The sequence below is a fragment of the Sphaerodactylus townsendi genome, linkage group LG16, assembly GCF_021028975.2.
Source record: "Sphaerodactylus townsendi isolate TG3544 linkage group LG16, MPM_Stown_v2.3, whole genome shotgun sequence".
NCBI classification, from domain to species: domain Eukaryota; kingdom Metazoa; phylum Chordata; class Lepidosauria; order Squamata; family Sphaerodactylidae; genus Sphaerodactylus; species Sphaerodactylus townsendi.
Window position 1 is genome coordinate 29,535,949 of NC_059440.1, and position 13,336 is coordinate 29,549,284.

The window sequence follows — 13,336 nt, forward strand, 5'->3', positions numbered from 1 at the left end:
TCTGGCGGCTCCGTTGTGCCACAAGGAGGCCAGTGGAAGCCCAAAACCACAAGCCACCCCACAGCCAGTGGAAAGAGAAGAAGAAGAAGAGTTTTGGATTTATATCCCCCCTTTCTCTCCTGTAGGAGACTCAAAGGGGCTGACAATCTCCTTGCCCTTCCCCCCCAACAAACACCCTGTGAGGTAGGTGGGGCTGAGAGAGCTCCGAGAAGCTGTGACCAGCCCAAGGTCACCCAGCTGGCGTGTGTGGGAGTGTACAGGCTAATCTGAATTCCCCAGAGAAGCCTCCACAGCTCAGGCGGCAGAGCTGGGAATCAAACCCGGTTCCTCCAGATTAGATACACGAGCTCTTAACCTCCTTCGCCACTGCTGCAGGCCCCCTCTGGACTTCTGGTGCTCTGGGTTCACAAGCCAGAAGGGTGGGCGGGCGCTGGACCATTTAGCAAGCCCAAAGCTACCAGCTGGAAACTCAGCTTTTACCACTCCTGCAAATATTCTCATCCACTTAAAAATGTGCCTCCTGAAATCCCAGATGCTGAAGGGAGGCTTTTGAGGACAGCATGGATCAGGACCAGCCCCTGGCTGCCTTCCTTTTATTTGCAGGGCTGAAGTGCTGCTTTCTTGGCTGCAGACACCTGCACGCAGAGCAATCAGCGTCAGGAAGTCGCCTGTGTGGTGGGGCAGCTGACATGCTTTGCTGTCTTTTGCAGGGCTGGAACTTCCTGGAGGTGCGTCCCTTCCCGGCCTTCACTGCATCCCTCGCTATGAAAGTGCTGCTCTTTGCCGTTCTGGTTGACATCTGCCTGCCCTCCTTAATACCAGGTGAGTGACTTTGGACAAACACTTCTGCTGGTTGGAGAAACGGTCTGAAAGTGTCCCTTCGCGAGTGCCAGAGGGGGCCATGGCCTGTCAGTGCCCACGGCAGTCATTGGTTGTGTAGCTGTGACATCATGGAAGGTCGTCAAGAGGCCCTTGATGGAGGGGAGGGGCCATAGCTCGGCAGTAGAACATCTGCTGGGCATGCCAAGAGTCTCTGGCTGAGACCTCACAGATTACAGCTGGTGGACCCTGGGCAAAGACCTTCCTCTGGCCTGGAGAGCCCCCCGCAGCACTGGGCTTGATGTGGCTCATAGCATGACTTGGCAGCTCTCACCAAGAGCAGGCCTCCTGCATGAGACAGACAGCCATAGGCCGATTGGTGCCCAAAGCCCTGGGGCTCTCTCGAGGAGCCCCCCCACCCCGAGAGTGCCCGTGAAGCCAGTGGGAGAGGGCCACGAAGGAATGTGGCCCTCTCAGTCTTCCTCCTTCTGTCACCCCCTTTCTAGAACAGGAGAAGAACCCCCACTTCTGGAGACGGCAGGCCCAGGAGACGCTGCGGAGGGCCCTGAAGCTGCAGCAGCTCAACACTAATGTGGCCAAGAACGTCATCCTCTTCCTCGGCGACGGTGAGGGCTGGGAGGGGCTCAGTTCTGCACACAGCCAGAGGGCGGCAGAGCAGGGTTCCCACGGAGGGTGGACTCTGTGGCGTTGCCCCTTTGCCTCCACCGGCACATCTGCAGGAGTGTCCCAACAGGGATCTGGCAACCCTACCCTCTGTCCGCCACTGTAGGCCAGGGAGGAACTGGAGATCCTAGGGTGGACTCTGCCCTCCTCCTTCGTCAGTTCCATGCAAATAGCAGAGGAGAAGAGGGGTTGGGAAGGGTTGGCTCCTGTCCCCCCCACCCCACCCCCCGGTCTCCTCAGGCCAAGGACTGGCCACGCTCTTCCCACTGCATCCACCCAAAGCGTCCAATGGTTGTGGGCCACCTCTTGCACCCTGTGAGAGCGACGTGGCTCAACTATGGGGCAGATCAGACTGCCGTGGCCCTGTCAGGTTCTGTGAAGGTCTCTTCTTGGTGGGGGGGGGGGGGGAGAGGGGCGACCAAACTCCTGGTGTGCCATCTTTGGCCTGGGTGCAAGATGTGTCTGAGGGTGCCCTCTTTCCCCAAGGGGGGCTCCTGGCTCCCACCTGGCACTGAGAGGGGTCTCTCCCCGCTACAGGCATGGGGGTCTCCACGGTGACTGCCGCACGCATCCTGAAGGGGCAGCTGCAGCACAGGAAGGGGGAAGAAACTGTGCTGGAAATGGACCGCTTTCCCTTTGTAGCCCTGTCCAAGGTAAGGAGGCGTTTCTGCATTGCCTGCTAGAAATTGGCTGCTTTCCCTCCAGAGATGGAAATGATCTAAAGGATAGCCAGGGGAGTATTTGAACCCAGCACCCACTGTCTACAACACGATGAAAAGAACTAAAGAGAAGCCATTCTTGATCAGAACAAGGAGGGCCCTTCTACGCAGCATCCTGGTTCCAAAGCTTCCCCGGTTATTGCTGTGGCATTCAGAGGTCCGGTTCCTCTGCCCTGAATTGCTGCAACTAATGACCACTGATGAACCTCTCTGCTGGGAGCGGGACGTGGCGTTGCGTTGGCAGGGAATGCTGCATTTCAGCTGGCCATTCTCTGGCCTCCCTGTCCTTGTAGCCAGCTTGGCCCCCATCTCTGCAGAGATCAGCACATGGAGGCTCAGAGCAGCTGGCAGCCAGCTGAGGGCATCAACATCCATCGCCTAGCGGGGCAAACGCCTTCCAAAGCCGGCTCGCCAGTTGCTCAGCTGAGCCCTGGGGATGTCCCCGGGGAGTCTCTGCACGGCCTTGTGGCACCTTCGACTTTTCTGTCTTGTTCTAATTTGTTGGGAAAGATAGCAGGAAAACTGGGGAGCCTCCTCCTCCTCCTCCTCCTCCTCCTCCTCCTCCTCCTGGACAGGAAAGCCTGGATTGCCCCAGCCCCCCAAGGCAGCCGTTTCCTCCTCCCACTGGGTGCTTTAAAAAGGGTAAATTGGGCATGCTGGTTTGAAAACCAGAAGGGGCTCAAGATCCTTTCCTTGCGCTGTTCCTCTGCTTCAGGAGTGGGCAGCTGGGAATTCAGAAGCAAGCACCTTCTACCACACTCCAGCAGTGGCGTAGGAGGTTAAGAGCTCGTGTATCTAATCTGGAGGGACCGGGTTTGATTCCCAGCTCTGCCGCCTGAGCTGTGGAGGCTTATCTGGGGAATTCAGATTAGCCTGTGCACTCCCACACACGCCAGCTGGGTGACCTTGGGCGAGTCACAGCTTCTCGGAGCTCTCTCAGCCCCACCCACCTCCCAGGGTGTTTGTTGTGAGGGGGGAAGGGCAAGGAGATTGTCAGCCCCTTTGAGTCTCCTGCAGGAGAGAAAGGGGGGATATAAATCCAAACTCCTCTTCTTCTTCAGCCACCGCCTGGTTTCAGTCTCTTCAACTGCCCCCGGCTGTCTTTTAAATCTCTCCCCCCTTCCCTGCAAAACCCCCCACGACAAACAGAAATGTCAGGATCCTGCAACGGGCATTGAACAGGGGGAGCAAGAGGGGTGACCATCCCCTGCTCTTCAGTCTCTTTGGACCAAGTGAAAAGGCAGAGTGTGGAGCAGGGGGAGGCCCTGGACGGCTCTTAGCCCTGCAGGCTCCGCTCTGTTCCTGTCCCTCCCCGCCCCCCGGCCGGGTGGCAGAGGCCTTGGAAGGCTGTGCTGCTGTCCACTCCCTCCTACGCAGAGTGCCACTGTTCCCACGCACCCACCCAGGGCGTACTGAGACCTGGTGCACCAACACCCACTGGGAGGATCTGGGGTAGCAGCAGCCTGTCCAAGCCTGCCATTTCTGGCGCAGTGTCCCCTCCTTTTGGAACAAGGAACCGGGAATCTGCTGTTTGTGCAAAGTAAAACTCTGCCGGTACCTTAAAATGAGGCGGAGTGTTTATATAACCCCCCCTCCCTCCCCCCCCCCAAAAAAAACAAGGAAAGGATCCCATGGGGCTGACAATAAGTGGAGATGATTCCTGGGAACAAATGGGTGGGTTTGGGCCCAAACCAAGGACACAGAGAGGAGGCACTGGGGCATGTTTGGGTGCTCTGAGGCCACCACGCAGACCCCAGCTCCTGCCTTTGTGGAGCAGCCCCTGAGCCAGGCACGAGGAGACCCCTTGCACGGGGGGAGAGAGTGGCACCACCCAGGGTGCCAGCCTTCCTCCAGCATGGGACCCTCGAAGTTGGGAGACTCCATCAAGCTCTCAATGCCAGCGCCGGAAGAAGGGCCTCCCTCCCACCCCTCTCTCTTATCAGACCTCCCTGATGCCGCCAGCGATCACAGCACTATGTGGCAATGAATTCCACAGGCCTCTTGAGAGGTCCCAGAAAACGACGACGTTTGTTTTGTTTCCGCATTGCCTGGGTTTCCAAAGCTGAACCTTACATTCCAGCATTCCCTGAGTCTAAATAGCACTCCCCCGAGCCCGCTTCTTATGCTCACCATTGCTTTACCAGCCTCCAGCATGTTGGGTTGTCTTTTGGGGAAGGGCACCAAGCTCCACCCAATTAAGCCCCTTTGTATAGGAGAGCCAGTGGGGTGTAGGGCTTAGTGCCCCCCAGGGCTTAGGGGCATTGGGCCAGCCTCTCTCAATCTCAGCCTCGCCTACCCCGTGAGGTCAGGTCGTTTGTGAGCATGTCATGAAGGAGGGGAGACCAATCTGTGCCACTGGGAGGTCTGTAAGGGTGGAGTGAAAAAGCGTGGACTGTTTTTCACAGGGAAAAAGGTCTACATCTTGTCTTAGGGCAGCGGTGGTGAATCTATGGCACGGGTGCCAGAAGTGGAACTCAGAGCCCTTTCTGTGGGCACATGTGCACAGAGTTCGTTATGGGGGGCAGAAAATCACCCACCCACACACACACATACATCTAGGCTGGCCTGGCCATGATCCTTTACCTGGGAGTAAGCACAGCTGCTGGCAATGGGGCTTGCTTCTGAGTAAACCTTCCTAGGGTCGTGATTCACCCATTCGAAGCGTTGCACGGTTGCTTCACCAAGCTTACTCCCGAGTAACATGCACCTTGGAGCCAACTGTTTTTTCTTAACTAAAACCTCAGTATTCAAGTTAAATTGCCATGTTGGCACTTTGCGATAAATAAGTGGGTTTGGGGTTGCAATTTGAAGAAGAAGAATTTGGATTTATATTCCCCCTTTCTCTCCTGCAGGAGACTCAAAGGAGCTGACAATCTCCTTGCCCTTCCCCCCTCACAACAAACACCCTGTGAGGTAGGTGGGGCTGAGAGAGCTCCGAGAAGCTGTGACTAGCCCAAGGTCACCCAGCTGGCATGTGTGGGAGTGTACAGGCTAATCTGAATTCCCCAGAGAAGCCTCCACAGCTCAGGCGGCAGAGCTGGGAATCAAACCCGGTTCCTCCAGATTAGGTACACGAGCTCTTAACCTCCTACACCACTGCTGCTCCTTTGGGCACTCGGTCTCGAAAAGGTTTGCCATCACTGTCTTAGGGTAACAGCATTCCCTCTGCAGCTTTGGGCCTTCTTCTTCCGGGGCCACTGGAATTCTTGCCAGATGGGAAGCTGGGCTGGGGGGGGAGGGGGCTGGCTCAGGGTGCAGTCTGGATGGAACTTTCCTATTACAGCCTGGGCTGCTTAACTGATCAACCCTTTTAAATTTGCCTGGAGACATTTTTAACCTGGTTGGCACAGGACGTGGATTAACAAACAGTGGATCCCCCTCTGACAGCTTTCAGTGATTTTTCCTCCTCCTAAACAGTCTTGTCCCGTATTCTGCTCACGATAGTTACTTGAGGAAGAAAAAATAGGTCTTTGTTTTGGTGCAGCAGGGAGGGGTCAGCCCAGCTGCTTTGTGGGTTAGGAGCCAAGTGGGGCCACCTCTTTCCTGACTAGTGCAAAGGCCTTGCTCCAAGAGGGAGGAAAATGTCAGAGGCGAGCAAGGGCCAGCGGGATTATCTGCCTGGAGTCTTTCCCCCTTTCTCTCTTTTAAAGAAGACAACAGTCTATAAAGAGGGTGGGTTTGGAAAGAACATGTTAGGCAAAGCTAATGAAAGCAGCTGACTATGGTCAGGAGCAGCCCCTGATGCAGGGGGTCCCTTCAACCTGGCAACTCCTCGCCTGACATGCCCTTTAGTTCTGCCTGCGGTGGCTTCCGGGTCTTTGCAATTGCCCACGCAGGTCAGAGTGTCTGAGGACTGAGCAGCCCCCTGCAGGTGGAGGTGGATGTCTTCTGAGCAGGCTATGATCTACGCACATCAAGTGCACCAGCTCAGCAAGTGGTCTCAGAAGCACTCACATTTCTAGCCAAGAGCTGAGATCTTCTTTGGCACCCCCACAACGAGCGAGCGAGCGTTGCCAATGGCGTCTGCATTCAGCATCCTCCTCCTGCCTCTTTCCCATCATGCAGATCAAGGGCAGGGTGTCTCAGAGGCCCCACAGTCAGGCCCAGAGCAGCCATCAAGAAAGGCGCTTGTCCTTGAGGAAAGGCAGGGCAGGATCCAGACCGCCCTCCTGTCACATGGCTGAATGATGGGGCGAACGTCCTAGATAAGGCAGCTTTGGTGCAGGCTGCACGTTGGCCGTCAAGACCACTCTGCCCAATCCCTGGAAGCCCCACTTTGCACAAGAACATCTTGGCATTCTCTCCCGCAGACATACAATACCAACGCGCAAGTCCCCGATAGTGCCGGCACTGCCACGGCTTACCTGTGTGGGGTGAAGGCCAACGAGGGGACCGTGGGCGTCAGCGCAGCTGTGACGAGATCCCAGTGCAACACCACGGCAGGCAATGAAGTGACCTCCATCCTCAAGTGGGCGAAGGAAGCAGGTGGGTGGATAGGGGGGGGTGGGTACCAAAAAAGTACAGGCGCTGAACTCCTCTCAGCCTGATGCCGCAGCCGTTCCCATTCCCCAGTGGGCCAAATGGGAGGTTTTCACAAATGGCAGTTATGGGGGTGGGGGGCTTTCCATGTTTCTCTTCCTCCCCCTTTATAAAATGGGCCTGTCGGCTCTTCCTTATGGGGCTCAGAAAACATCTCCAAAGCTTAACAGTTCATAGACAAATCAAAGACAAAGAACGGCTGGACAAATTTGCCCGGTTTTGTTGCTTCCTTATTGGCTGCGGCTCTAAATCTGACAATCAAATATTGTCTTTTGGGATTTGTTAAATTATGGGTCACTGCAAAGTTTCAAGGAAGAAATTTCTGGGAATTGGTGATGATGGACCTCCCCCGCCCTCCCCACCCTTGGCGAGTTCTGTTTCAGAAGAGCGTGGCAGCATATGCTTTGGATTTATGGCAAAATTGCCCCCCCCCCCCCCCCGGTGGCCGGGACTCCCTTTCCCATTGGAAGACCAGCACATGCAGCCTATCAATTCTGCTAAACCAGCCTGCTTCCTGGAAAGCAGAGGGGAAGTGAGAAAAGGAGGGCCGGGGGGGGGGGGGGTTGTGCTTCTACCTAGCAGGTGGGACCCATTCCTCAGCAGTGCACAGTTTGCTCTGTGCCGGTGAATAAAAGGTGAGATCACGGGGGGGGGGGGGGGGGCTCAGAAATCGGGCCATTCCCCAGAATGTGAACACTGAGAGTTGGCAGTGCAGTCCTGAGAACACTTTCCTGGGAGTAAATAGACTTCAGCAAACTTCCGAGTAGATCTGTTTTGGATTGCTGGGGTGTAGTAGGAAGACAGGTGGGAATCTGGGCTCCAGGCCAGCACAAAAATTAAGAGACCACCTCCAAGAAGGCGCAGAAGAAATCCAGAGAGCAGAAATGCTTAACCGGCAAGGCCCTTTGCCAGATCCTCTTAAAACTTTACTTAGTAACTGCTCACTGAAACCTGGAAACCAGCACAAAGAATCAGCAGTATATTCTGACCATGCTCTAACCCAGGGGTCAGGATCCATTTGGACTTGAAAACGGTGTGTGTGGTGTGTCCAGGCAACAGACTCTGAACGTGGCCCGTGCTTTGCAGTGCATTATGAGACAAGTTGCTCCATATAAAGGCTGAGGAAAACTGTGTGGGTAGGTTTGGGAAGAGAATAAAGAGGCACCAGGGCATCTGGCCCTGGAATGCAAATGCCCTTGAGAAATAGTTCCCTTTTGCAGAGAATCCACGAACCCCCACTCCCGGAGTGCTTAATTCTCACATTGGTAGTTCAGCCTTCCTCCAAGGAGTCCAGGAGGTGTACATGATTCTCCCCTCCCTCATTTATTCCTGCAAGATGGCTGTGAGGCAAGTTAGACTTAACATTTATAACCAGGCCGAAATCACTTAAGGGAGCAAGAATGCAGCCCCGGCCGGTGATGCTTTCACCACACTGAAGGGAGGGTTGGAGACGCCCCAGAGGAGGGGGGACCACAAGAAATGCCCTGCTCTCCAAGACCTACCTCTGCTCAGGCTCCCATTGATGTCAGTCAGACTCACGTAAGACAAATTTCTGGGCAGGCTGAGCCCAGTAGGTTTGGAAGACAAATGTTTACATTTTGTTTAAATGGGTGCTGTGTTTGTCCGCAGTTTTGTGTTATCTTAACATTGACATTTGGATTATCTGGATTTAAAAACACTAGAAAAGAAACCCGGGGTGGGGGGTGGGGGGGAGTCCTCACAGCTGCTGTAAAATGGGAAGCCATGAATGGCCTCGCTCTGTGAACTTGTCTGCTTTAGCATCATTGTGGAAATCAAAACCTTGGATCCTTCCTGTTTATTTCAAAACAAATAAACCAGTGGAAAATGCCATGAAAACAGTGCTTTTTAAAAAGCATTCTGTGTGTTGGACTGAGCCCCCAGAGCCCGTCAAACCTGAGGATGCGAGGCGAAGCGGAGGAATCTCTCCGTCGCTGAGTCACTCACTGCCTTTCTAGCTGCTGCCCTCCCGCAGGCCCAGCTCCGGCCAGTGGTCCCTGCGGTTGTTCCTTCTTTGGAGGAGCTGCATAAATTCAGATCAAAGTGTGACATTTCCAGGTGCCCAAACCTGGAACAGCCTGACAGCCGCTCCTTTCTATGGATCAGTTGACCCAGGAATAAAAATAAACTCCTGGATTTCCAGTTACAAAGAACTCTGTTTTACCCTCCGTACCCCACTGGGCTGATGCAGACAGGAAGGGGGCGAGAAGGAAGTGTGGGGAGGGGAGGGAAAGGGGGTCCCCTGCCGGAGTGGAACACATTTGTTCTGCAGGGGTGGGAAGCAGGGCTGCGGCCAAGACTGAGGCACAATAAAATGACTGATTTTACAGAGCAGGACACTATTTAACCCAGGTCAGTGGCCTTTTGGAAAGGCAGAGTAATGACACCCCCCCCCCCCACACACACACTGTAATTGTCCAAGATGCAAGAAGTCATTCTGCTTGGAAGCAAAAGGCTGGTGGCTGCCAATCTAGAAATGCTCCTCTCCTTCCAGAGCTAGGATTTGGGGCTGCATTGCCCCCCCCCCCCGCCTTCCCCCAGAGCCAACCACTGACTCCTGCATCTTGAGCCAAGAAACCAAATCCTGGCTTGCCCTGACAGCACCGGTCCTTCACCTCTCTGGTTTCAGGCAAATCCGTGGGCATCGTCACCACGACACGCGTCAACCACGCCACCCCGAGTGCCGCCTACGCACATTCTGCCGACCGGGACTGGTACTCTGATAACGAGATGCCCCCTGAAGCCATTCAGCAGGGCTGCAAAGACATTGCCCACCAGCTGTTTGAAAACATCCCAGGGATTGAGGTAAGGGTCTGCAAGGTTGGCCAAACAGGTCAGAGGGGAATGGAAGGAAGGAAGGAAGGAAGGAAGGAAGGAAGGAAGGAAGGAAGGAAGGAAGGAAGGAAGGAAGGAAGGAAGGAAGGAAGGAAGGAAGGAAGGAAGGAAGGAAGGAAGGAAGGAAGGAAGGAAGGAAGGAAGGTACGTAGCCAGATCCTCAGGTCTGCATGACGTAGTACATACACACTAACGGACCAAGCTGCAGTTTTCTGGGTCAGTTCCTGGGCCCAACTACACCCTGTGCTTTCTTCCATGAAAGGGTCTCGGGCAGAGAGGCCCCTTTTCCAGCCCTGCCACCCAAGAAACTTTGTAAGGGATGGGGATTGAACTGGACCTTTCTCTGTGGGAGAATCACGAGCGGCTGTCCCTCCTCTGCTGCCAAAGCGCCACTCCTTGACTAGCAGGTGTAACGGCTTTCTCCAGCTACCAGGAAGAATCTGGTTTAGGTCCAGGAGCACCTTGCAGACCAATACGATTTTTAGGGTATGAGCTTTTGGGCATCAGAGCTTCTTTTTCCAGCTGTGCCCCGAGACAGCAGTAGGCCCCGATGCTCGGGACAGCCCCATGCTCCCTGGAGCCATGCTGCCCCCCCGCCCCGAGTCCTGGAATGTCTGGGAAGCCCTGAGCTTCAGGAAACTGGCCCACCCCACTCTGCGATGCCCAGAAACAGCCAGGCAGTTCCTGCACCTCCTGGAGCCACACCCCACCCCCCAAGCCCCAAGGAACTGGGTTTGATTCCCCGCTCTGCCGCCTGAGCTCTGGAGGCTTATCTAGTGAACCAGATGTGTTTCCACACTCCTACATTCCTGCTGGGTGACCTTGGGCTAGTCACAGTTCTTCTGAGCTCTCTCAGCCCCACCCACCTCACAGGGTGTTTGTTGTGAGGGGGGAAGAGTAAAGAGTTTGTAAGCCACTTTGAGTCTCCTATAGGAGAGAAAGGGGGGATATAAATCCTCCTCCTCCTCCTCCTCCTCCTCCTCCTCAAACTGTACGTGGAACAAATAATCAAGAAAGTTCCTTTCTCTGGTTTCTCTGAGCCAGCCTGGGTGTTCTGCCGTTTCTGACCCTGTTCGACCTTGCTTTGCAATTTTGTTTTGTCCTGGGAGTTGCAAGTTTACTTAACAAAAACAGTAGTTTATGTTCTTGTGCCTTACAATGTTTCCAGAGTTGTACGTGAATTCCGTTAGTCACTTGTCCGCCCTCTTGACACTCACTAAAACGTCCAGATGCACAGAGGTATTGGGTGCCCCCTCACTTTATTTTGAAAAAGAAAGCTCTTTAGCCCTTGGTTGAAGAGCAGAAAGAATACAGCACCCACACTGTTTTAAAACAATGCTGCTCTTTAATCCAGTCTTACGATTTTGGAGGATTCCAGCTTGGACTGACCCGATTGGTCTCCAGAACTACAGAAGCGCATTTTGGTCAGCAAAACAGGGAGAGAGGTAGCTAGAAGTAATATAGTTTGAAACTTTTAAGCGACTAACAGAATTCACGTATAACTCTGGAAACATTGTAAGGCACAAGAACATAAACTATTGGTTTTGTTAAGTAAAAGGAGCAGCAGTGGCATAGGAGGTTAAGAGCTCGTGTATCTAATCTGGAGGAACCAGGTTTGATTCCCCGCTCTGCCGCCTGAGCTGTGGAGGCTTATCTGGGGAATTCAGATTAGCCTGTACACTCCCACACACGCCAGCTGGGTGACCTTGGGCTAGTCACAGCTTCTCGGAGCTCTCTCAGCCCCACCCACCTCACAGAGTGTTTGTTGTGAGGGGGGAAGGGCAAGGAGATTGTCAGCCCCTGAGTCTCCTGCAGGAGAGAAAGGGGGCATATAAATCCAAACTCTTCTTCTTCTTCTTCTAAAAGTGTACTTTCCAATTTTACTGCTTTAAATACACAAATGAGCCCTCTAGCTCATACGAAGCTTTCAGAGTCTATTTCACTGACACCTGGGGATAGCCTCTGGCCAAGCTGTGAGAATCCATTCTTCTGAGAGCAACAGGAGAGGGTAAAGCCCCCCCCCCCCACAATCCCCAGGTAGACTCCTGTTGTGGCATTACAACAGCCATCCCACCAGGGCCTTCCCATTTGTAGGCAGGGACCTTACAACTTCCTGAGTAATTTCCTCTTTAGAACTGTGGCCAGACCACCACAGCCATTTTATCATTCGTCAGATTTCCTCTCACGGCTGTTTCTGGTCATCAGAGGCTGTGAACGGGAAGAGGGGGCCACAGTCTCACGCAGCCGTTGCCCCCCAGAGCCAGACGCTCATGATGGTTGTAGAAAGCGGGCATTCCCAAGGGCCATGAGCTGGCTTTGATGCATTCCAGGGGAGCGGGACAAACAGGGTGGGGGTGCATTAATCTTTTGTTTTGGCCACTAGAACGCAGTATGCTGCTGCATCGGCCTGCACCAGCGAGCTCCAGTTTCCAAAAAATACAATCAGTGCTTTTTGTCTGGCTGACATGCAGAGGAAATGGCTCCCTCTGCCGACCCTTTCTGAGTAGCTGCTGGGGGGGCATCTGCTACATCAACTGTGCTTCAGACCGATCCTGCCTACAGGGTCAGGTGGGACGCTTTGAAGAAAGGAACATGGTCAGTGAACAGCCGTGGCCAGCTGCAACCACGTCCCTACGTCCAGTTCTTCAAACAGCAGTTTGGCATTCTGGTGCCGCAGGAAACCTGTTCCATGCTCCCATCAGGTTACTGCTGGTAGTTTAAATAATCATTTTAATATGCTGTTGTTTTATGGCTTGAAGAGCGGATGGTTCACTTGCAACTAAATGAACCAGCCCTGTGCAAAACGGCAACAGCAGGAGTGGAGGAAACTTTTGCATGGCCGAGCCGGAGGAAGTTCAAGGGTGCCTCTTGTGAGAAGTTTTACCCACACTGCAAGAGCCACTGAGCCAATGTTCTCTGGCTCTTTTTGGCCTTGAAAATGGCCCACACAAGCAGCAAGATGACTCAGGCAGGTTCCGGTCATGAGTCTGGTGACATTTTCAGATTTTCCCCCTGTACTCCTTGGGAGACTTTGGCCTAATCAACGTGGAAAAAATACCTCCTCGGTTGGAGGCTCCACCGGAGCTCAGTTGTTCGCTCTGCCGTCCCTTCGTGCAAGAAGCACAGACAAAGGCCTGCTTCAGAATCTCTCGCAAGAAAGAAGAGGGACTTCCAGCGACCACCGTCCACACTCCACAGTCTTGTGTGACTAAACTAGAGTTTGAAGAGACCACACTCTCCCTGCAGGTTACAAAAGGGCCAGATTCCATCAGGCTCGGTGCTGGGATGGGGGGGGGGGGAGGAAATTAGAGTCAATCTGAGATTCCACAATAGAGGCTGAGGACCAAGGCCAGAGAAGGAGCAGAAATTGAGGGGTGGTGAGGCCAGGACCCACAAATCCCATAGAAGGCTCTGGTTCCACCACCAAGGCCTGGCACAGCTGCCTGCAGCCTCAGAGTCCAGCAACCTGTGGGTGCCAGCAGGAACACAGAACGCTTTCCAAGCAGTGCCTGGAATGGGAGGGACGGCTGATGCCGGGGAGGGCGTTGCAGCAGCCACAAGCCCCTGGCCACAGTGGGGTTTGAGGATGGCAGCTCAGGGCCCGAGCCCCTTTCATCGTGAGCATCAGCTGACAGGCTCCGGCATCATGCTTTCCCCCGGCATAAATAAATAACTACACCTCTTGGTTTCAAAATAGCCCCAAAGCTAAAACGGCTGAATCT

At 54.1% G+C, this 13,336-nt stretch overlaps 1 protein-coding gene across 2 annotated transcripts in view; it reads left to right on the forward strand.

Moving 5' to 3' along the window:
* ALPL (alkaline phosphatase, biomineralization associated) overlaps positions 1–13,336 on the forward strand; it is a 28,212-nt gene that overhangs the window by 4,853 nt on the left and 10,023 nt on the right. Inside the window, exons 2-6 of one of the 2 annotated variants that reach the window (XM_048519308.1) lie at positions 711–822; positions 1,326–1,445; positions 2,041–2,156; positions 6,533–6,707; positions 9,409–9,584. In XM_048519308.1, coding sequence (XP_048375265.1) covers positions 765–822; positions 1,326–1,445; positions 2,041–2,156; positions 6,533–6,707; positions 9,409–9,584 — 645 coding nt within the window. In that variant the 5' untranslated portion in view covers positions 711–764. Of the gene's footprint in view, positions 1–708; positions 823–1,325; positions 1,446–2,040; positions 2,157–6,532; positions 6,708–9,408; positions 9,585–13,336 lie in introns of those variants that run through there. The other variant, XM_048519309.1, reaches the window with a different exon arrangement.